At 45.7% G+C, this 24,222-nt stretch overlaps 1 protein-coding gene across 11 annotated transcripts in view; it reads left to right on the top strand.

Annotated features, from left to right (window-relative positions):
* Positions 1–24,222, top strand: part of KIAA1217 (KIAA1217 ortholog) — a 750,771-nt gene that overhangs the window by 673,927 nt on the left and 52,622 nt on the right. For 10 of the 11 annotated variants that reach the window (XM_056132179.1, XM_056132185.1, XM_056132171.1 and 7 more), the window contains one exon: positions 9,390–10,219. In XM_056132179.1, the coding sequence (XP_055988154.1) occupies positions 9,390–10,219 (830 nt within the window). Of the gene's footprint in view, positions 1–3,984; positions 4,155–9,389; positions 10,220–24,222 lie in introns of those variants that run through there. The other variant, XM_056132198.1, reaches the window with a different exon arrangement.

Genomic DNA, 24,222 nt, shown 5'->3' with positions numbered 1-24,222 from the left:
TTTGTACTAGCTCTCCATCACCCCCCCCCCCCCCGCCAGGCATTCTTTTAAGGGGCTGTAGAAATCTGGAACTTTCAGTAAAGCCAAGAAAGTTCAAAATCAAGCATATAAACCTGAGTTAAATCCAGAGGAAAAGGCCTTGAGAACATGGGTGCCCCGATTCCTGCGAGACATGAGATTTCACACATCAGTGGCCAAAGCAACCCCTCTATTAATAGGGCAAGGCCGACCATGTGATATTGGTTGTCTGGCAGCATCACTTCTAGGGAGCTCTGTGATGTTGGACACGTTCCTTCATTCCTCCATGGCCATTTCCAGGCCATTCACTTGGGGATGGCCACCCCTGGCCTGTGTATTTCACTGGATTCTGAGGCCCATGAAATAAAAATCACAGCTGAAAGCTCTGTGCAGACAGCAAAGCACTAGATGATTAGTGTGTGTGTGTGTGTGTGTGTGTGTGTGTGTGTGTCCACTTAAAATCTTTCCTAGAGGAAGAAATGCTATTAATAAATAATGCCTGGTATTAAATATTGCATAGTGTGTGTGGACAAGTTAAATAGGCATTTCGAGAACTGTCATGGAAAGAAAAATAAAGTCTAAGGCACTGAAAAGTGACTCTCTGGGTGACAGAGGTGACTTATTACCAACAATAAATCTAGATGCATGAAAGGGGAGTAGTGCCCAGGAAAACAGCATCCGTCCAGTAAAGGAAAGGACAGAGGAGATGGAGATAAGTCATGAAGAGCCGTTTGTGCCATCTGTTACAAGTGGTAGAAAGATGGACATTTCGCAAAGTAACTCTTCTTCAGTACAAAAGAAAAGCCTGTGCTTGGGCTGGATAACATGGGAGTAACCCTCCAGAAGATTAAGAACCCATGAGAAAAGGCATTTTTCTTTTATCTGTTACTGTCACACCATGCAGTTACTGGGGGTGGCTTGGCCGGTGAATGGATCTGTTTAACTTCTTTCTTCTGATCTGGATTGAACTTTCTCCTCATCCCTGGGCCTAGTGTGAAACCAGCCAGGCCTACGATGAGAGAATTCTACACAACTTGCCCACATTACTCTGAGAATAGCATTCAGTTAAAGTCTCTCCATAAGCTAACCCTCACTCCCCTGAGAATTCAGTCACGTTGGAAACAGTCTGCCTCCTGTCTGGGAGACATACGATGAAATATGAACAGGTGAGCTCAGCCATCACTGATGAGCATTTGCCTTCACGGCATAGGCAACACCAACGTGACCTTCCCTAACAGACTCATCATCACCTCTTCCTCCTGTGTCATCTTCGATTTTAGGCTTTACCGTTGGACTTAAATTTTTCTCTTAGCCTAGCCAGTATCAAATGTTATCCTCAAAGCCAGTAAAGAAATAAATAAGAAAGGGGAAAGAGAAATAAATTCCACAAGACTATTAGCCATACCAGAGCATAAAAATTATTTCCTGTTGAGGTAATGCTGAATATTTACAGCATGTCCTCTCTTAATGCTAACTCAAGAGAAATAAATTGCTTCCACTTTGCGCAGAGTTCCAGAGATAGGAAAAGGGGGCATGAATTCTAAGTGACAGGGAAACATCATTTCACTAGAGTGCTGCATGCTTGGGTGAACCCAGACTGAGGGGGATCCAGAAAGCAGATCATGGGATTGTCTGATTTAAACTGTCACATGCCTGGGGAACCCCAAACTGAGGTGAGTTAGCTTTCCCAAGTTAACTCTTAGGGGAGTTCGCTTGGGAGAGCCATTCTCTGGAGAAACCACTCAGGTGAGGCTTAGTTCTCTAACTCACGTGATATTGTTCAGGAAATCAGCTTGGGCGGTGCCTCAGCTATTCTCCAGGGCCTTGGGGAACCGCACCCCATCTCTCCTGGGTGAGCTCTGTGCTTCTTACTAGAGAGCATGTAACTCATCCTGAATCACCACAGCCAGGGGCTGGCATTCTGACTCCTGACGTGGAGTTACCCCTCCAGGGTGCCACAGCCCTTAATCCATTGAAGCTTCGGTTCAGAACATTTCGAAAGTGAAAGGAAATTGCTGTGAGCAGAGCTGGAGGGAATAGAGTGCAGTGAGGCAGGATGGGAGAGGAATATTTTTCTCTCATATAGTCCCCTCACATGCATGCCCACAGGTTCCACAGAGGCCACTTGCCTCTAATGTGACTGGTGAGAGACACAAATGAGACTTTATGGTAGCTGTGGAGGGTCCTCAGCACTCTGGAGGTAGAGGGAGGCAGTAACATTAATCCCCAAGAGCATAAATGTAAATATTGTGGTCACTGTATTACCTCAATAATCATCGGCTTAAAGTGGCTGAAGTGGCCCAAGCATTGGGTGTGGCCCACTTGACTGGGCCATAGGGAGCACTGGGTGTGTCTGTTTTCCAGGGTGGGGTGCTGGTGACAGTGCCCCAACACCTCAAATGGGTTCTCTCTTTCAAGTAGTGTTGCTCGCTCAAACAGCAGGTACGTTAGTCTAAGGAAGACCACATCTCCTGCCATAGAACATGGTCTGTGGGGGTGTGGTAAGGGTGCCATTGGGGCCCAGCCAGACTAGGGACACACGCATGCCCCTTTCCTGGAGGGTACTCATTTGACTCAATACGTCAGTGTCCCCTAGTGTGGATGTTTCACCTCTCGCTCTGGTGAGAAATAACAAACTTTGCAGTTATTCGGTGAAAAAAAGAAAGAAAAAAATCCAAACACGGGCTTTTGCATTCCTTCTGCTCTTTTTCCGACCCCTCCAGTGGCATCTGTTACAACCACTTCGTCCAAATATTGTTGCTAATGAGACATTCTAGGAGGGTGCTGAGGTCATGCGCTCTCGCTGGCCCCCCTTTAATAACCACAGGGCCTTCTGAGGGCAGTCACTGGTCATTCAGCAGGACTGGAGTGCTGACTGCAAGTGAACTTGAGAGACATCCCTGCATTCTTTTGGTTAGCCAGAACCACCTCCTCAAAGCCTTAACGATGTTTGCGAAGGGCACGGGTGGCCCAGAGCTGGTCTGTAGGGACATGGCGGGTGGGGGGAACCGTGGGACCATGGAAGCCTCCAGCCCAGCAGTCTGAGCTTCTTGTTGTAGGATTCCTGCTTGGAGGATAGCCTCCTTTCCGCTCTCTCCCCAGGGACTCAGAAAGCAGGAGGATGATTCAACAGAGCTGACTGCCAGCTGAGGAAACACTTCCTTTGGTTAGCAATGCGTTGCTACCTGTCCTCTTCCCAGGCACCGCACAAGCCACTTCTTGTCAGGAACCAAAGTCTCCTTGGGTCGGTGCCCTTGAACTGTGTAGGCCCCAGGAGGAGGTGGGGAATCCTCTAGGGAGTTCCCTGTTCCGGGTTCTGGCTGAGTGAAAGGCAGAGGGCTCTGCTTTGCCTTTCTGGAAGCACCTATCTCAGCCTTTCGGCCTGACCCTGGCTGACATTCTCTACCCCCTTTTCCTCCTTCCAGGTACGTCTGTCTTTCTTCCAGCTGCTTGCCGGTGCTGTAGAGCCAACACCCAAAGTTCAGCTTGGTACAGCGGGGCTGGTTAATGAGCAAACCGCTTCCTTTGTCACCCTCCTGGTCTCGTTCCTGTCCTAGGAACGTCTGAGGAACTGGAGAAAGGCTCATATTTCTTTCACTTCAGGTCTAGAGTCACAGGGGCCCCGGGTACTCTTGGACTCTGGGTTAACGGCATTCTCCAGAGGGCCCTGAGCTGGGCCTGGGGGTGGGTGGCAGGGAATTACAGAGGGGTCTTTCTGGAGGTGAAGACTTCACCCAGCCCTGCCTGAGTCCTTTCCTTGGAGTATGTTTTCTGTGTAAGTGGTTGTTAAAGGACTGAATCAGCGGCGCGGTAGCCTGTGGTTGGCTGTGGGCTGAGGTTATTCAGTGACTAATCTCCAAGGGGAGGAGAAATGGGCTTATCATGGGAAGAGCGACTTCTTAGCCATGCCGTGGCAGCTTCGCTCGCGAGGCGGGGGACAGCCCGAAGGTCCTGACTGGCGTCTCAGCCACCCTGGCTGGGGGATGTTTTAGAACCTGGATCCTTTGTGGTGTCTTCTCTGGAGAGAAAGCTGAGGATTCCCACGAAGCCAGCAAACAAAGGACTCACAGAGTCGGGAGCTGTGCCAATGTGCTTTTCCGCAGGGTTAGTTATTCAGGTGATTGCATTAAGAAAAAGTAAGTGGCTTTATTTCTCGGAGGATGAACCCCCACCTCCTAAGATTCCTTTCCTATTTTGTCCTCTTGTCTGCCGTATGGTCTTGATCGAGGGGTGTGTTTACAAGTCGGAGACTTGGAAAGGGTGGGGCTTGAGATACAATAAACTATACAGTAAAAGTCCCTCTCTGCAAAAGAAATACTAGGAACCCAATGCTCTTCAGATTTGATTACATGAGACAATTTTCCAACGTGATGGAAAATCAGCATTTTTATGGGAATTTTTTTCCTCTGAAAACAATTCTTCAATTCTTCTTTCCTGCCCCTCTGACTGATAACTCAGAGGTCCAGATCCCATGCTTTACAGGCAGGAGGTCTAACTCCATCCCTGGCACGGTCTGTCCTCTCAGGACCACGGGGAGCAACCCCTCGAGCACTGCTGGGTGTGGTCCAAAAAAACCAATAAATAAATTTTTAAAAATAATTTTAAATCCCCTCTCTTCCACGAAAGAAACTTCTAAATGAATGACATTTGATTTACCTTACAGTGCTTTGGGGAAATGAAATCTAAATATATGTTAGGATTCCTAACTTGAACTTCAGATAGTTCATTTGAAACTGTTCCAGATTGTTCCCGGTTCTTTAGCAAGTGCAAGCCAAAAACGGTCTATTGTGGTGAGTCCTCTAGGCTGGGGCAGCAGCCCCTTAGGCAGAGCAGGGTGTGGAGCCTCAGGAAGAACTGCTGCTGCTTACAGTAACAGGAAGAATCCACAAGAGATGGCAGTGGCTGGGGCAGGGAAGGAAAGGAAAGTGCTCCAGCCAATGCTCCAGCAAGCAGATGAAAGCAAAAGTCTATTTCATACTTTGCCAATAAATTTAGCACAGATAGAGGACCATTTTCTTCATCTCTTTAGACCTAAGAGCAAGCAAATAAATACCCATGCTATATTCTGATATGATGGTCAAAGAAACTTTTTTTTTCTTTTTTTCTTTTTTGCGTTTTGGGTCACACCCGGCAATGCACAGGGGCTACTCCTGGCTCTGCACTCAGGAATTACTCCTGGAGGTGCTCAGGGGACCATATGGGATGCTGGGACTTGAACCCAGGTTGACCACATGCAAGACAAAACACCCTACCTGCTGTGCTATTGCTCCAGCCCTCAAAGAAACTTTCTATGTTTGATTTTTTTTTTTTGGCTATAAAAGCAAATAACTTTTTGGTTTTGGAACCACATTTGGCAGTGCCCAGGAGCAATTCTGATTTGGGGGGTGGGCCCAGGCAGTACTAGGGGTCAAACCCAGGGCTCCTGTGTGCAAAGCATGCACTCCAGCCCTCTGAACCATCTCCCTGAACCAAAAGGGAAAAAAAATTAACTCTTATAAAGATAATTTAACTCATATAAAGATAGTCCTGTTGCTGTTTTCTGGGGGTAAAAGTGTCAATGGTCGAGCACAGTCAGATCTAATTTGATTCTAACTCTAATCTCTTAGTTCTAATTTAGAGATTAACTAATGAGAGATGGGGGGGAGCAAAAGAGATTTGCTGTTTGTGTAATGTGTGATTTGGGTGTTGTGCGTATTAACTTTGGGGGGTTATTTGATTAATTTATTGTTACAGTGTCGGGATGTGATGTCCAGGGCCACCCCTTTCCCATGTTGGGGCTCACCCTTATATGGGGTGGTCCTGGAGTTGCACTTTCAACCCCACCTGCCCCGTACGTGTAAGACAGGGGCTTACCCATTGAGCCACCCTCTGGATTTCCTCTTCTTCTTTTTTATCTTTAACACATAATTTTCCCCCAAAGGCCACATTGAGTGTTAGTGTAGGGAAACCCCATGATATACTTAATGCCACTTCTCTACTCATCAGCCAGAAAAGAAGAAAATCAATTATAAAACATCCCCGAAACTCTGTTGGCACTCATTACTGGGACGCTAGTCTGCAAGACACTTGTCTTGCTCACCGCCAAACCTAGTTAGCTCCCTGCACAACATGAGATCTCCAAGCACTGATCCAGGAGTAGTCCCCAAGCACCGCCAAATGCATCCCAACATTTTTAACTAATTAAAATGTCTTGGCAGGAAAGGGAAGGGGTCAGTTTGCTATTTTGTTACTTGGGACTCAGGAACTCCTGAACTTCTCTATTATCTGAAACTGGACAAGGAGGGAACAGATAATAGACAGGATTAATTCTGAAGGCATTAAGGTTCATCATAAGAAATATTAAACATTAGAGAACTTTTAAATTAATAACAGTAATAGTAACAGATCATAGTAACTCCTGTTGGTTGCATCTCATCTGCTCTAAGTTCCATATGATGCTTTTTCGACACTGCACATGACTGAGCGGATGCAGTAAACTGACCTGTATTTGTGTGGGTTGGTTATCATCTGTGTGGTCTGACTGTGTGGGGAGGTGAGCCGTGACTGGCTCATCTGGTCCTGCTCGTACTTTGTAGCCCTGCTTGAGCTACGAGCAATTCAGACCTTTGCCTTGAGCCCTGCATTGTGGAAAACACGTGGGAGAGGTGTTTATTGGAGAGCATACTGATTGCACATCAGCTCTGGCCGTCTGGAAGAACTGGGTGATTGGGCACATTACCACAGAGCAGTCTTGAAACGCCACCTGCTCTCGGGTGAGCTTCTGCATTGCCGCGAGAGTGCTGGGTGATCCAGTGGGCTGGAGCATGTATTATGGACGTACCTGAGCCGCAATCTAGGCTGGATCTACAGAGGCTAGGAAAGAGGCATGAGGCACGAAGTCCCAGAGGTGAGGACAGCCTGAGGCGACCACAAATTCGCATCAGTCGAGGAAGAACCTGCGAGCCTCTTGAGTATTGATGTGGGAGTCTCGGGGTGTGGGCATAGGGGAGCGAGAGTTGGAACAAATAAAGCTGTTATTGCCAGTGAGGTAGCAGAATCCACTGGGCCTCCCCAAAATAATCAGTCCCCAAGGGGGCTGAGGGGCCAATTAGATAGTAGTCAGGTAGTATGCACACAAGGGGTGCTCTGGGTTGCTACCTATTTATACCTGACTTACCTTTTTAATTGGTCATTTTCCACCATAAAATGTAAATGTCTAGTCAGGCGTTCTCTTGGATTCTTCCAGAAACAAAATGAGGAGCCATGGGGGGGATGTAGGGGGGAGAAGAGGGTAGGATTTGTTCCCCTTTGTCCTCATCTGAGAACAAGATGAATGTGCCAGTGTTCCCTCTGACAGGCCAAAACATGGGGCTTGTTTAGAATTGTGTCCTGGAATAGCACCTGGTTCTTAGCAAGGGCTTGACTGATGGTGTTTACTGGAAGGATGAATTTACCAGAGAATTAGTGTTTATCTGGGGCACTGGGTCTGTTTCAATTTCACCACCTCTCCCCTCTGTTTTCTTTCTCCCATGACCCACTCTAGGAGTCTCTTGGCAGCTCATTCTAGTTCTCACCCATTTGAAACCACATCCTCTGTCCTTATACCCTTTCCTTTAACCTCACCTGTCAACCCATTTTGTTCTCTGCCATAGCCCAGAAGTCTGAAGAGAATGGAGGTCCCTGGTGACAGTGTAAATATAACTTGCAGTGTGGGCTTGGGAGGAGTCAAAACTGCCCAGCCCATCCTTCACAGCCATTTAGTGAATCTCACTGAGCACTTCCATCTTGAACTTGAACTCCAACAAAACATTTCAAGTATTCATGTCCTGAAAGGATCATCAGTATTCTTGATTCCACCACTGAATAAACACTGTACAGTAGATACAGATTCTTTTCCTTTCTGAGCAGCTGCTAGTTTCTTTTGTCATTGTTTCTTCTCAAGGAACTCTGTTAAAAACAGAGGAGTCCCAGGCTCCTGGAGGGTAATGACGGCCCAGAAGGCCAGTGACCTGGACAGATAGTGCCAGCTAATGACCCTCCCCCCCTGGCTCTGCCTTCCACCTCTGAGGATGGACTGTCGGGATTCTCACTCCCCACCGCCCCTGACTTCACTCCATTCCTTGTCCTTCTTTGTCCTCCTCACTAGGAGTCTTTCCTCTCCCACTTTTATCTCCCAGACCATGATGTTCCCCTGCTCTCTCTGTGCTGTTTTTTTTCATTAGCTTTCCATAAGCCAGTGATGAAGAATAACACTTCTGTTCAGGTTTTCCTCCCTTCTCTCCACATCCCATTATTGCAATAGCTTGGAGGAATTTGGGGAGGATTTATTCTTAAGTCATATGTAGCATTGCTAAGGGTTATTCCTGGCTTTGTGCTCAGAGGTGATTCTTGGCAGTGTCCAGGGAACATATTTGGTGCCAGGAATTAATCCTTTGTCAACCTCATGCACTGCAAGCCCCCTAACCCCTGAATTATCTCTCTAGCCCCAGCTTGGAAAAATGGAAAAGATGCAAACTCATCATTTTCTAAGAATAGCACTATAGCACTGTCCTCCCATTATTCATCCATTTGCTCGAGCGGGCCCAGTAATGTCTCCGTTGTGAGACTTGTTGTTACTGTGTTTGGCATATTGAGTATGCCACGGGGAGCTTGTCAAGCTTTGCTGTGTGGGCGAGATACTATAATGCTAGAAAAAAGGTTACAGGGCAAATTTTAGAAGACCTAACTCCAGCACTTTGGATACACCAATGGAGAGTCTCTAAGAAACAATCGCCTCAAAATTTAAACCAATATAAGATGGTTTGCTCATACCTCACAATTCTGAGACCTCATTGAAAACTTTATATTCCCTGGGGTTGCTGAAACAGATACTGCAAACTTAGTGGTTCAAGCATCACATTTATCTACTAGTTGTTTAGGTCAGAAATCCAAAGCAGGTTTCCATAGGCCAATATCATTGTGATAGCAGGGTCTTCCTGCCTCTGGAAGAGAATCTATTTCCTTGCTTTTCCCAGCTTCTAGATGCTGACCAGATTCCTTGGCTTTTGGCCTCCTCCTCTTAAAGTTAGGAGTGTGCCATCTTTAAGTCTTTCTATTTGTCTCTGTCTTGATGCTTTCCCTGACTCACCCTCTAACCTCCCTCTGTTACATGTAATCATCTTTCCGATTGTACTGGATTTCCCTGAATAATCCCAGATAACTTCCTCCATCTTGGCATCCTGAAAAGGAATACCTGCATAGTCCCTCTTTGGTATATCTTGTTTTCAAGGATGAGGTGAGGGGCTCTCACCTGGAGGGACCATTCATTAGCCTCCCACATGTGAGAAGCCTCAAGGTCTCCCCAAACTTGAATAGCAACATCATTTTTCTCATTTTTCCCTTTCCATTTTCAGATGCAGCGAGACATCATTTATGCAAGAGGCGATGGCGTTGCCTCCCGGCCAGGATCCACAGCACACCCATCCCATGTCATTCCTAACTCCCCGCCCTCCACTCCTGTGCCCCATTCCATGCCTCCGTCCCCATCCAGAATTCCCTATGGGGGCTCCCGTACCATGGTGATTCCTGGCAATGCCACGATCCCCAGGGACAGACTCTCCAGCCTCCCAGTCTCCAGATCTATCTCACCCAGCCCCAGCGCCATCTTGGAAAGAAGAGACGTGAAGCCCGATGAAGACATGAGTGGCAAGAACATCACCTTGTACCGCAATGAGGGTTTCTACGCTGACCCTTACCTTTATCACGAAGGACGAATGAGCATCGCCTCTTCCCATGGCGGCCACCCACTGGACGTCCCCGATCACATCATCGCCTATCACCGCACAGCCATTCGCTCAGCAAGCGCTTACTGCAACCCTTCTCTGCAAGCAGAGATGCACATGGAGCAGTCGCTGTACAGACAGAAACCAAGGAAGTTTCCAGATAGCCACTTACCGACTCTGGGCTCCAAGACGCCTCCTGCCTCTCCTCACCGGGTCAGTGACTTGCGGATGGTAGACATGCATGCCCACCATAATGCCCATGGCCCTCCCCACACCATGCAGCCAGACAGGGCCTCCCCCAGCCGCCAGACTTTCAAAAAGGAGCCGGGCACCTTGGTGTATATTGAAAAGCCACGCACCGCACCAGGACTCTCCGGCCTCGTGGACCTTGGGACACCTCTAGTGGAAAAGCAAGTGTTTGCTTACAGCACCGCCACCATACCCAAAGACAGAGAGACCAGGTAAGCTGGGCCCTGGGAGGTGCTGTGGGTCTGTCTGTTGTTAAAGGCTGCTCAGTGCACAGGTCAGACCAAGAGGCCAGATGGTGGTTGGATGTCAAGCTTGGGGTGCCAAGAGTTTCTGAAGGAAAGTGAGGCAGGCCAATGTCCATGTGGGTTGATGGGACAGTCACAGCAGTGTTTGGTGGGCCTCAGGAGGGAGCGTCGTTAAGTGTGTCTGAAAAGTGGGAAGAAGGTTATAATTAGCCAAAATGACCAGGCAACTCAATGGAAGATGGTGGCCATTGATCTGCCACTAAGAACAGAAGGGGTGGGTTCAGGTGTGAACTGCTTGAAGTGACACCTTGAGTTTTTCTTTGTGACAGGAGATTTTGTTTTCTCATCTAGTTTTGGGACATAAATGCAAAGAGTGTGTCACTGTCTGTCATCTCTGGTGATAAAATAACATGCATTTGCATAAAAAGAGATTGGTGTAGACTTAATACTTGCTCTGAGTGATACTGAGAGGGCAAAATGTTTCTAGTGAATAAGACATTTGAGATACCTAATATCTTTTTTTAATAGAGATATTGTTAAAGTTTCCCCATCCCAAACCTTCCTACTCCTTCTTGAAAAACTCTTCAAAGGATAGAGTAATGGAAAAATTAATTGTGTATGAAGAACATTTCTCTAGAATTAGGTGGTTGAAGGAAGTCAACATAATAATCACAATAAAAAAATCTAACCAAAAATAATTAAATCGGGGCTGAAGCAATACCACAGTGAGTAGGGCATTTGCCTTGCACACAGCTGTCCTGGGTTTGATTCCCAGCATCCTATATGGTCCCCTGAATACCACCAAGGGTAATTCCTGAGTGCAGAGCCAGGAGTAACCTCTTAGCATCGCCAGGTGTGACCCAAAAAGAAAAAAATAATAATAAATAATAATTAAATCTGGGCTGAAGCAATAATCCAGTGGGGAGAGCATTTCTCTTGCATGTGGCCAACCCAGGCTCAATCGGGGGACATCACATATGGTCCCCCGAGCCCCAGCAGGAGTTATTTCTGAGTGTAGAGCCAGGAGTAACCCCTGAGCATCTCCAGGTATGACCCAATAGAGGAAAAAAAGTCCAAAAGGGGTTAGAGGGGTTAAGCATTTTGCCAGTGCCATTGAGGAATTCAGCAGGGGTGTAAAAAGTAAGATCCAGCTATTTCATCACAACCTTTGTTCCCTACTCCTCATTAAAAATGCTACTATTCCTTGGTACCTTCAAATACAGTACAGGGCAAAACCTTCTAAAAAGATCAAGGTGGAGGTGGAATGTGAATCGTTTTATGTTTTCACACTCAAAGCCAGAAGCTCTGAGTTTATGAATAGAATTTATCCTGAAAGAGTCATTCCTTCTTACCCAGCTGAAAGATTTTGGGAGAACCTGGAAAGAAAATGAAAATGGGAGTTGGGAATCATCTATGGAACAATGAATTCTAATCCTCTCTAATATATCATATTATATTAATCATATTATAATTATCATATAATATATCATATTAATATAAGATATTAATATATCTAATAATAATCAATAGTAGTAATGATATAGGCCTAAGATTATGTAGGCCTAAGAAAATTGAGGATTGAGAGAAAATATTCATCGTCCTTTTTCCTCAGCCTGTAGGAAATGCAGTTCTAAGAAACAGAATAGGTGGCTGGAGACAAGGGCAGCTGAGTGATGCAGGACCAACCCTGAGGCTCATACCAACACTGGGAAAACCTTCTAAGACAGGCTGGCAGCACATGCCCCAGGACTTTCCTGGAAAATGGGTTCACGGGGGTGCTAGAATGTGTGTCATTGGAAAGAGGGGGATGAGAGTCCTAAGAGTTTAGTTCCGAAAATAATAGAAGTAATAGGGACAGAATCCATCCTCCTTGCCTTCCCTGCCACCCCATGCTGGCCCACCTGTGGGTAGGAGAGGGTTGAGAATGTGATTCTGCCTAAATCCCATTGGGATCTATTTTCCCCATGCTGGATTCTGGGTGCATTTTGGCCAAGGATAGTGTCTAACTTCTTTCCTTGGACCCCGCTCACCCATGCATGCTAATCCACCCCCTGTCAGTTCATGGATACCATCGAACCCAGTTTTTCATGGGACTTACTGAGAAAGAAGATAAAGCAGAGGACCCCTCTATACATTGTATCTTCTCTTTTTACTTCGCCGATCAAAGTGATCAAAGTGTCATCAAATGTTCACTGAGACAGCATCAGTATTCTCTCAAGGTCTCTGCTTCCTCTTTAAAAAAGGTTTTGCCAGCCTCAGGGGTTTCCATTCCACCCAAGCTGAAAAAAGTCTATGGCTTTTCCTTTTAATAAGGTGGAAACCCTTTTGAGAAAATCCAAATGATTTTAATTCAGGAATACCAAGTATTAATAAAGTTGATGTAAAAGATTCACTTTCACCTAAAACACACAGTCATTATCATCACTACCACATTCTGACTTAGCATTATTATAATATGAATGTAATTGTACATTTTCACATTTTCCATAATGTGAAATCGCAGGGGAAGAATTTTATCTCACACATATTGCTTCGGTGATTCTTACCTCTTAATCAACTCATGTCTAGAGGGAGGAATTCAAGTGTTGTAGATTCGTGAGCTGGCTAGAGTTCCTTTTCCTGTGTGCAGCTCTCTCTCTCTCTCTCTCTCTCACACACACACACACACACACACACACACACACACACACACCACTCTACTTATAGAGTCACGATCACTCAGTTTTAATACCCCTAATCCCTACTAACTCAATACAGGCCCATGATTCAATTGTATATCTAGTAATTCTCTGGACAAAGCACTTGAAGTATGAAAATGTTGCTTCTTGCTTTCCTGCCCATCACTCCATTGCTACCTGGACAGGTTAGAATGGGAAGCAACTTGAAATGTGCCATACTTCTTCAATTCTGACTCTAAACTTTTTTAAAAAGAGCTGCCCAAACTGAAATGTGATAAAACTGGATAGGATTGAAAGAGAGAGGAAGACCACTAACAGGGCTTGTTTCTTACTGAAAGCCTGTATCTTAGGCTTAGGCTCATACTATCTGAGGTAATTTCCATACACCATACAAAGCCATCATCATGACAGCCCTGGAAACTATATACTATCCTCACCACTATTGCCGAAACAGACACAGAGAGACAAGGTTAACTTGTTCAAGGTCCCAAAGCCAGTAACTGACAGAGCATTCTGATTCATTTTTTACCACTGCACAGTATTTCTCCTGTGAAGTGAGAACTCTGAGCCACCACCTGCACCCAGCAGAAAAGTGAGCTAAGGAGTGAATTCTGAGAAATTCAACTAAGAAGGCCTCAAAAATTGTTTCAGAACTAGATGCTCAGTAAACGCTCCTAAAGGATATTTACAGTCATAAACATGAGAGAATTTGCATAATTACACTGCTAAATATGTACATGCCATTTAAAATATAACTGTCCTCGCTAGTATATTAGCACAATTATGCAGAAATAGGGAATGGAAGAAGAGAGTATTTGGGGAAGATTCTTCTTCTTAAAAAACGGATGTGCAAACGATGTCAAAGAAAAAAATTTTTCAAAAGCAAGAATACCTAAACAATTACCAAAGCACAAAATTTATAGTCCATTACCTCACCCATCTTGTGATGTTATTTTGGAAATACATCATCAGTATTAAGTGTTTTTAAAGAGTCTTCGACCCCTAAAAGTCTCACTGTCTAAAAGTCTGCTTGGGTACAGGCTGTTCCTATAGAGTGCCAAACCATCTTCTGTCACAATTTCATAATATTAAAAAGCAAATAAATCTAAGAGCACTTTTTATAGAAAACTGTCCAGTAAAAGTTTACATCTAAGACATGCAACTACAATAACACAGGAGGGAGACTGAGAAATCCAGGCGATGCTTTTCTTGGGGCACTGCTGGATTCTTACATGTTTCAGCAGAACTCTTCAACAAAATAAGCTGCATAGCCCCAGGATGTTTAAAAATCAGAGAGAAAGGCCCTGTCTTTTCCTTCTGTACTGGAGAAATGTCCAATGGCAGCTTTATTTCCATAAAGGAAACATGATTTTTATAAGAAATCTATGGACTTGAAAATGAAGACAGTGGGCATTCATCTTGGTTCTTGGATTGAGTCCTGTTCTTTGACCCCCGAGATCCAGCATCTCTTTCCTTTGTGAAGATGATTTCAGCATCTTGACTTTCTGGAAGTCATGTCGGGTTCCATGGAGATGATCTGAAGGCAATAGGCTGTCACGCAAACTGTAATAGAGGTTGGCAGGGCACCTTTCCCTATCAGTGTAGACCATGAAGCAGGGGAACTGTGGCAAGCCCTTTGAACACTCGGGACTCCAATTCGCATATCTCTCAGAAGAAGATGATTGCAAGTGACTGGGTAGCATGTCCTTTGAGCAGAGATTCCGGGAAAGAGTGTGCTCACATGGTTGTAAGGAGTGTCCAGGACAATGCTGTGTGACTGATGACTTCATGTACGAGGCCCTCTTTCCCCATGTTATTTGATGACTTCATCAAACTGCATCATTATTCCTCTTCATGGCACATGAAGAAGTTCTTAAGATCTGTTGCATCCCAGGCATTTGTGTTTTGCTATTTCCTATTGAGAGTTTAGATCATCTAATGGCAAATGTCTCTGCACTCAGAATCCCGGCATGCTCACTGCAAAGTGACTAATGGCTCTCCTTCCAAATGTGTAACAGATTTCTTCCTAATTCTGCCTTGATTTTAGGACACACTAAACTTAAACTAAGATCATATTTTTATACTGTTTTGCACCTAGAGTGGCTAAATTGAATTACCTAGTCCAGAATCCTATTGGGAGCTTTGTGCCCTGCCTAGGCAGCTGTGTCTGGATGTGATTTCTGAGGTGAGCTTATGATTCCACACCCTTGGTGACAGAATCTTTGACTTTGACCACCTAGAGAAAGACCAATGAAGGAAACTTCATGGCTAGGAGGAAGCCCACATGCTAACTGAAAGCTTATGTCTTGTCTTAGTCATTTTACATTATTTCTCACCTTATGAGGATTAAATTTTGTTGGAAGCACAATGAGTAGGATGGATCCTTGGCTTAACGATAGAATAGGTGAAAGTCTAAATTCAGGTCAAGTTCACTTTGACTACAGGCGTTAGAAGATTTCATCAAGGAGACTAGAGAGGGAAATCTAAATAACTGGGAAAAAATGGTCAATTCTTTTCCCTCTTATCTGATGTATAGTTAAAAGCGAACTATATCAAAATTGTGCTCTGTGAAGCCAGAACTATACAAGAGCAGGTAGGATACTTGCCTTGAATGCAATAACCTGAGTTGGATTCCAGGCATCCCATATGGTGTTCCAGAGCACAGAGCCAGGAGAAAGCCCTGAACAGTGTTGGGTATGGCCCCTGGAACAAACAAAAATCTACCAAGCACTTAAATTGGGGGTCTTTCTAGAGCAAGAATTGCTAACATCTGCAGTATTGATAGTTGTTGGGGCCAGATCATTGATGCACTGCGTCTCTCTGGAACATTCTAGAATGTTCTTCAGCATCTTCTGCCTCAAACACTGGTAGCAGTGTCACACCACCACCCCACTACCACCTCCATCTTCACACACAAACATACACACATACAGACACAAACAGGCACACACATAGACAGAAACACGCACTCACACACACTCACACACTCACATATATGTTCCTTTCATGCCATCCAAGATGTCGCCAGCATTGTCTGCAGGCAAAATATTGTGATTAAGAAGCATCGCTCTGACTCAAATCTGGATTTTCTCCTTTAAGAATGTGGAGAAATAAAAGAATTCCCTAGAATTGCACTGTAGCTCTGTAGTACTGTCCTCCTGTTGTTCATCGATTTGCTCGAGCGGACACCAGTAACGTCTCCATTGTGAAACTTGTTGTTACTGTTTTTGACATATTGAATACATCACAGATAGCTGCCAGGCTTTGCCGTGTGGGCAGGAAACTCTCGGTAGCTTGCGGGGCTCTCTGAGAGGGGCGGAGGAATCCGTGGCGTGCAAGGCAAATGCCCTACCCACTATGATAGAATATAAATTGTAACTTTTTAAAAACTGGAATCTTGATCATAATTACTGTAGTCCTGCCCTTTATCTTTGTAAAACAACTTCCTTATTGTTAAAACTTGCCATTGTTCCCTTCCATGCAGTCAGTCTTCCATTGACTATTTATTCTTGAGATGCAGTAACAGGCAGGGTTTCAGATATCCTCTGGGGTTCCCAGTGAGACTAGAGGGTTGAAATCCCCAGTTCCAACACTGATAAGTAGTGGGTTGGGGTGAGGGGCAACTCTTGATAAATTACTGCCTTTTGCTCTGGTGTTCCTCAGTTGTTCATCTATAAATTAGGGAAGGATGGAGCCACCCTTATTTCAGGTGCTCCAGGTTGTGCTTGGCATAGCTAAGTGCCCAGGGAGTCTCTGGTTTGAGCAAAGCACTCTGTTAAATGCCTCTGAACAGAGGCCAATACATGAAGGTATTATGGACCAAGGAATCTACCTGAAGAAGTGGGAAAGCCATTTCTTTTTGTTGTCATAACCTAGTTTATAATCACTGAATCACTGTCATCCCATTGTTCATCAATTTACTTGAGCGGGTGCCAGTAACGTCACTATTCCTCCCAGCCCTAAGATTTTAGCAGCCTCTTCTTACTCATCTTTTCCCAATGATTGAAGGCTCTTTCAGGGGAATTTCAGGGGAATGAGACCTGTTGTCATTATAATATTCCAGTCTAAATAGAACATTATAATGGACATCTCTATATGGTACAACAGTACCACCACCTCAAAGTCAAGTTTTGTTATCTTTACAATGGACCCCTTTGCCATTCTTACTCACCCCTCAACCCTTGCTTCTTTTTTATTTGAAGATTTTTTTATAGACTTACAAACTTTCGTGCTTGCGTTTCAGTCATACAGAGGTTGAGTACCCATCCCTCCACCAGTGCCCATTTTCCACCACCAATGGCCCCAGCATCCCTTCCACCACCCCGTCCCCTCCACCCCACCCTGCCTCTGTGGCTTGGCATTCCCTTTTGCTCTCTTTCTCCTTTTGGGTGTTGTGGTTTGCAGTATTAAGTGGCCATCATGTTCAGTCCATAGCCTTGACCAATATGTTCTTCATATCTTAGAGGCTGTTCTTGTTTTGTTGATTTGTGTCTCATATATGAGTGACATCATATGGTACTTATTTTTCTCTGACTTTGTTCACTTAACGCAGCACCCTCGAGGTTCACCTACATGTCACAATTGTTAGGGTTTCATTTTTTTCTATCACTGAGTAGTATTCCTGTGGAGTAGAGTATATTCATGTGGGAATATTGTATATCTTGATCTACTCTTTCATTAATAGACATTTAGCTTGTTTTCATATTGTGGTAATTATTAAGTATTCATGCAGTGAACGTAAAGGTGCCAAGATCTTTCGGAATTAGTGTGTTCATTTACTTGTATCGAAACCCAGAGGTGGGTCTTAAGGTATAGCTCTGGTCTTAATTTTTTGAGTTGTCACTGTTTACCATAATGGCTACAGTAACTTTTAGTCCCAGTAACACTATGAAAGATTTCCCTTTGGGAAAGAAAAATTTTTTTAAAACATAATAGCAGTAGGAACATAAATCAGGAGGAGGTTGTGTAGGAGAGAGTTAAACTAAGTGTGAACAGAGAATAAAATTAGCTGGGCTTCAAGATCCAAATTAGGATGTTTAGGATATCAAAAGCACTTCTTAAATTCACTTTAGGAGATAGGATGGCACTACTTCTTCGGTTCAGGAGCAAAAAAAATCAAGCCAGGATTAGGGCATCAACTTAAAATTGCACCTGAGCTCTGTGATTGATGAGAAAGCCACCCAACCAGTTATAGTTGAAATAATTAGGTTTTCTGTTTTGATGCCTAATATTGCCTGGATGATTCCGCTCTTGTCTGAACTGCATTTTCAGGTAGCTCTAATTAGCGATCAATAAAGGTTTATTGAGCTCCTCTTATGTGCTTAGCGGGGGACTGGATGCTTTGTAGGATACAAAGTAACTTACATGTGGTCCGCACATGCTGGGAATATAAACAAGGAAGACAGTCATAAACCTTAAAATGTAATATAGACGTATAAGCTCTGCAGTGGTTAAGGATGGGAAACTTCGGGACTCTCGGCGCTCACTACATAGCTCTTTTGCAAAAGCAACCACAACCATAAGATTTGTTTCCGGGGTAATTCTGAGGGGTGTTCTTCTTGTCCCCTTGAGTGATGCTGTCTTCTAGTTTAGCAGAAATATAGAAGAGAGGGACTGTGTCTCTCCCAGAGGCTGGAGTTTCATGGATATGTCGGGAGATGGAGCTTGGGAGGGGGAGGTTGCTGTTCCAACATCCCTACATTCAGTTGGAAAGTCAGGACACGCTTTCCTTGCAAACAATGAGGAACAATGATAGGACTAATAATACACTGTAGGTTAAAGAGGCTGCTGTGGGCCAGCTGGAAATCCATCCATGTATTCCAAGTGTGAAACAATGAAAGGACAAGTAAACTTTTTAGTTCCAAGGCTATCATAATTTGGGGACTGCTTGTACATAATTAATCCCAAAGAAGCAATTGCTATGGTAATGGCTATGAATTCAGAGGAGGGAGCACTTTTCCCCACTCATTCCGGCCTGGGAGCATTACTGGTAATGTCAGGATGAACACTAATAGAAGGGATGTGTAGGGGTCAGAGTGACAATACAGCATGTCGGGCATTGATTTGTATGCCCAAGTCAATCCAGGCTCAATCCCTGGCACCCCATATGGTACCCAGAGCTGGCCAGGTATGATCCCTGAGCTGAGCTCAGAATCTATAGTAAGCTGAGTACTTCCAGGTGTAGCCCCCCGCCCAAAAAAGGAAGGGATATGTACCATGGAAAAGGATGGAAATATCATTTAGAAGACAGTCTGATCTTTAATCCAAACATGTTATATTTTTATAGTTATGGTACATTAAAAGTGACATCATCTGGATATGATTTTTTGCAAATCTCCAAAGTCAAATAGTGGAATATTGAATTATTATGCATGGAGAGATATTAATGGCTATTTTTATTCAATAAAATATTGAATTATTATGCATGGAGAGATACAAATGGCTATAATGGTAGTATTTCAGAGTCATTCCTAATACAACAGCTCTTTGATAAATGTGGTGCTTGAGCAACTAGCAAACATATGAAGAGCCTCTCACTCTTACCCAAGAATATTCTACCAGAGGAAGGACAGGGATGTGGCTCAGAAGTAGAGCAGATAACTTGCATGTGTGGGTTTGTGGGCTTAATTAGTTTCCTGGAACCTAATTAAAAGGAGGATCCAGAGATGGCCAAAGAGTTAGTACAGGGATAGGGTCCTTGTCTTGCATGTGGCTGACCGGGGTTTGATCCCAGCACTGTATGTGGAACACTGTCAAGAGTGACCTCTGAGTACAGCCAGGTGTGGCCCAAACAATGACAACAGCAAAAATTAAAACAGGTCCAAGAGAGATGGTTCAGTGGGCTGCAATGCAGGTTTGCATGCATGGTCCCCCAAGCTCTACCAGGAGTGATCACCAAGCACCAAGCAGGGAGTAGCGCTTGCCAGATGTGGCCCCAAAGGAAGAAATAAACAGTGAAATGACTGTCACAAAAATCAATTGCTCCAAAGGAGAAGTCATCAAGTGTCACTCATTAGAGGACATTAAATGCAGCCTGGATGTGCTTTGAATATTCACGAGGTGCTGCTGTCAGTCATATTTGCCTTCCAGCTGACAACAGAAGCAAGCAGAGTGACCTAAATCCCGCGAGATGCCTCTAAGCCCCTTTCCTTGCCCACTAATGCCTCTTTCTTTCCTCAATGAAAAGAAATAATCCAAAGAGAGGAATCAGCGTCGAGCTAGTGGCGTCTTTGAATGTTGGTGGGGTGGCTCATCAGCGTGACCATGCCAGCCTATGATGAGGACTCAGCAAGGTCCTGTGACCCCACAGCTGGATTGCCCTGGACCCCTGTGATGTTGGGTTCATGTGTTAGCACCTCTTATGAGAGTTCCCCAGGAGGGTCAGCATCACAGACATGACATGTTCCCATATTGGAATTTTGGGCTTTCCTTTTCATGAACAAGTTGCTTAAAATTCTTTTAAGAGTCAACATTGATTAAGCCTCCAGTCAAACTTTCCAGAACGGTAGGTCAGGGAGATGGTGCAGAAGCTGGGGGTCTTCTCTGCATGCCAGGAGCCTCGGTTCCAACCCTAGCACAACAGAACCTTCATCCACCCTCCCACCCAATCACCTTCACGAACTACCCCCAAGCTCAGAACAGGGTGTAATCCTGGAGCACTGCTGGATGTGACACCACCTCCCCACCACTAAAAATATATATCAGATCTACAGTTTGGGAGATGACTCAAGGGACTGGAGCAGATGCCCTGCATAGGGGAACCCAGCTCCATGCCCAGCACCCCATGATCCCCTGAGCAACCCTGGAAATGCTCCCCCAAATTGAACATCTGAGAAGTCTGTATTGGCCTCTACCTTAGTGCCGGGCTAGCGGTGATAACTTCTCCCTCCTTCAGACCCGGGCAATCACAGAGACTCTGCCGTCCATTGAATCCAGACTTCAGAGTGAGCGTGGGAGCCTCCCTGAAGTTCCCACAGCCCCTCGGGTCCAATATGTGGCATTTGTCCTTTAGTCCTTTTATAGACGATGCATCTCTTGGCCTCCCACCAGCTCAGGCATCTAGGGAGACCGTATGAACAGAACAGAGAAACATGTCAGAGGGAAGGTCTAAGAAGTATCTTCCTTCTATTTCCTAAGCCATTGTGTTATTTACTCACATCCACCATTCAGTTTCATGAATCAAAAGCAGGTGGGAGTGGGGTGCATAGTTCCACATGGGGGCCCCACCTGGGTCATCTCGCCCCAGTCTCTTGCGCCCTTTCTCTTAAGAAGGAACATCATGAACTGGGAGCATGAGCCAGCGGCTAATCACACTGGTTTGTACCTGTACAAACGAGATGTCCCACCCAGAGCCTGACTCTGGAGATTTATCCTCAGGGAAGAGAAAGAAAGTGCAATCGTTGGTGATTTCATGAAGTAGGCTGCACTCCTTGGGGAGAGGCTGAGTCATCTCCACGAGCGGGGCCTCAGGGCCAGGCTGGGAACCAGGAATGTGGGGGTCCCTTCAGGGAAGCTTAGCCCCCTGTCCAAGCCATTGGAGCTTCCTCCTCTTAGGGTTCCTGTGCCATGTAGAGGAAGATGGGTGGGAAATCCCTTTGCCATCTGGAACATTCTCTAAAGTGCCTGCTTGACATCAAGTGAGGAGCCCATTTTCAAGGGAGGGAGAGTTGCTGGCCTTGGGGATCAGTGAGCTGGTATGCCTGGTCATGACCCCCAGAGTCTGCACAGGAAGTCAGTTGGGGACTCAGTGGAAGGTTGGTGGAAGCAGCAGTCACCAGCGCATTTGCTGAGCTGGGCAGGAAGCTGCTGGTGCATTGGCAGTCAGGGACTGTGTGCCGGGAACCCAGGCCTGGGTGTGCCTCGGCTTTACCCAACCTGCCAGCCGGCCCACGCCTTTCCTTTTGGCTTCAGTCAACACCACTGAACCTGAGTAGAAAGAAAATACAGGCCTGTGTCGGCTCCTTCCAGCTAGAAGATGCTGTCATTCTCAAATTCTTCCATTGGAGGGATTTCAGACACCGTGTTCTTGGACAGCCGGGTTGGAATGGGCACCTCTGCCTCACAAGGGCTGGGAGGGCTGCTTGCCTCTACACGCCCTTCCTGGTTACTGGCTTCTCTTGGTGCAACTTGTGGGAACTTTCCTACCATCTTTGGGGTTTGACGGCTCTTCTTTCTCTGCCATGGGTAGCCTTCTGCCAGGCATCAGCTCTGGCTGGTACCCAGAGCTTTGCCCAAACAGCATTATCTCAGTCAGGCCTTTCCTGACACTTGTACATCAGCGACACCTATGCATACACAGTTCTGTAGTTAAATTAATCTCAGATGTATGTAGCGTGGCCGGGGGAAGTCCCTCCACAGTACTGCACTTGCCTTGACTGTGTGAGATGCTGAGTTCAATTCCCAGCCCTTCCACAAGCAAACCAAGAAAAGTATGTGTTTCATTGTATATGTAATATGCAGACAACATGTTGGCATCTGTTTTTTCTTTACTCGCTACATGTCTCAGACACTTACCCTCACCCCCTGGACTGTAAGTTCTTCAGGAGCTTGGCTGATGTTTCATTCATTGCTGCCTCTCAGGCTGCAGAACTGTGCCCAGTACTTGGTTAGATGGATGAAGTTGAAGGGCTGAGAGGAGAGCGTGTATATCTCTGATGTAGGATCCAGGCACCGTGCCCTCCTATCCTTAGGGCTCTGTGGCATGGTGTGGTGTTGAGGAAATGAAAACCCAGAGAGGTTAACTGATGGATGGGTGTGGGATGAGTTCTGCCCTGAGGTGTCTGTGGGGCCACCGGAACAGAGGTCAGGAGCTGGTCCACTCCTGCTCTTGATGGCTGGCTGTCCCACTCCATGCTAGGCAGCTGGAGAATATGCTGCTCTGTCCCCACGGTGACAAGCCTGGGTCTCAGCCTCACTGCCCGCACCTCCAGGGTCTGCCACCCTCTTTCCTGCTCTGCCTCTGAACCTTTCCTCTGTTCTCAGCAGAAGAGCCAACGAGATAGGTTCAATGCCAGGTCCTTGGTAGTGGCTCTCTCCAGGTTCCTGTCAAAGCCAGGGTGCTTACCAGGACCCTGAAAAGAAAGGAGACTTCCCGCTGGGCCAGAACTTGTTTGCTGGTCTCTGTGTCCTACATTATCCAGAACCCCACTTTCAGTATCTAGGTGTGGCAAATAAATGATAAGATCCCCCATTGACCCTGATGGGATTGGGGCTAGGGGTCGCCTTCACTGTCGCTGAGACCCACTCAGCTCAGCCAAGCATGCACCTGCCTATGTGGTGGCTGGCCCCTCCTGCCCCTTCTCAACTCTTCCTCCCTGGCGTTCCTTGCCTGGCTGCTCCCCAACCTCCCTTTAAGTCTTTATGCAAAAGCCACTTGTTCTGTACAGCCCTCTCTGGTCACCCAAGCTAAAGTGCCAAGTCTGCTCCCTGTTTGCCCCCAGTGACTTTGCTTTCCTCCTACGTGCTCACAAGTTAGTATCGCAGATGAATTTCCCATCTTCTTGTCACCAGAGCACCACCTCCAGGTGGTGAGGATTGCTGTAGTTGGCTCACATCCCAGGGGCTGGTACACAGGAGGTGCCAGAGACTGGCTGAATGGATGGATAAAAGAACTGGTTGTGAGGTCGGAGCCCACGTCTAGGTGAACACTGGGCTTTTGCTTGAATTGTGTTGCATCTCATGCCTCTGCCAAAGAGCTGGAATTCTCTGAACATAATGCTCTACTCTCTGTCTATTTCCCCCTCTCCTTCTCCTTCCAGCAAAAACCCCCACCATTTAAAAAGCAAAACAAAAAAACAAAAAACAGGTTTTATTGTTCTTATTTTCCTCTACATGTATTTCTAATTTTTAAAAAATTCTGTATTCATCACTGATGTACACTGTTAATCATGGGAAATTCATGATTAATTCCTTCATGACATCTCTCTACCCATCTCTCTACCCATCTCTCTACCATTATCTGGGAGCACTTGAACCCTAAGAGCACAAACACCTCATACCTTACCCACTCTGGCTGGACCATCTCAAGTCTAGGATCAAGAAGAAAGACTTTGGTGCCATTTGCCCATTGTGTCTACCACAGTGGCCTTGCTAGATCGTGGCTCGATGGCTCTGATGTGGGTGCTAAGTCACCATCACCCAAGGCCTTGAAGGAACATATCCCCCATTACCTTTATGTACAGATGTGTGCGTTGGCAGAAATAGAACACTTTGTCTCTATGGCCCTGCCTGTGGCATCATCTCTTCTCTCATCTTCCATTCTCTCCATGTCTCCGTGACTTTATAGAGAAAGAG

This window comes from Sorex fumeus, unplaced genomic scaffold, assembly GCF_029834395.1.
Source record: "Sorex fumeus unplaced genomic scaffold, SorFum_2.1 ptg000007l, whole genome shotgun sequence".
NCBI classification, from domain to species: Eukaryota; Metazoa; Chordata; class Mammalia; order Eulipotyphla; family Soricidae; genus Sorex; species Sorex fumeus.
The sequence above is the reverse complement of the archived record's forward strand: the minus strand, read 5'-3'. Positions and strand labels throughout refer to the sequence as shown.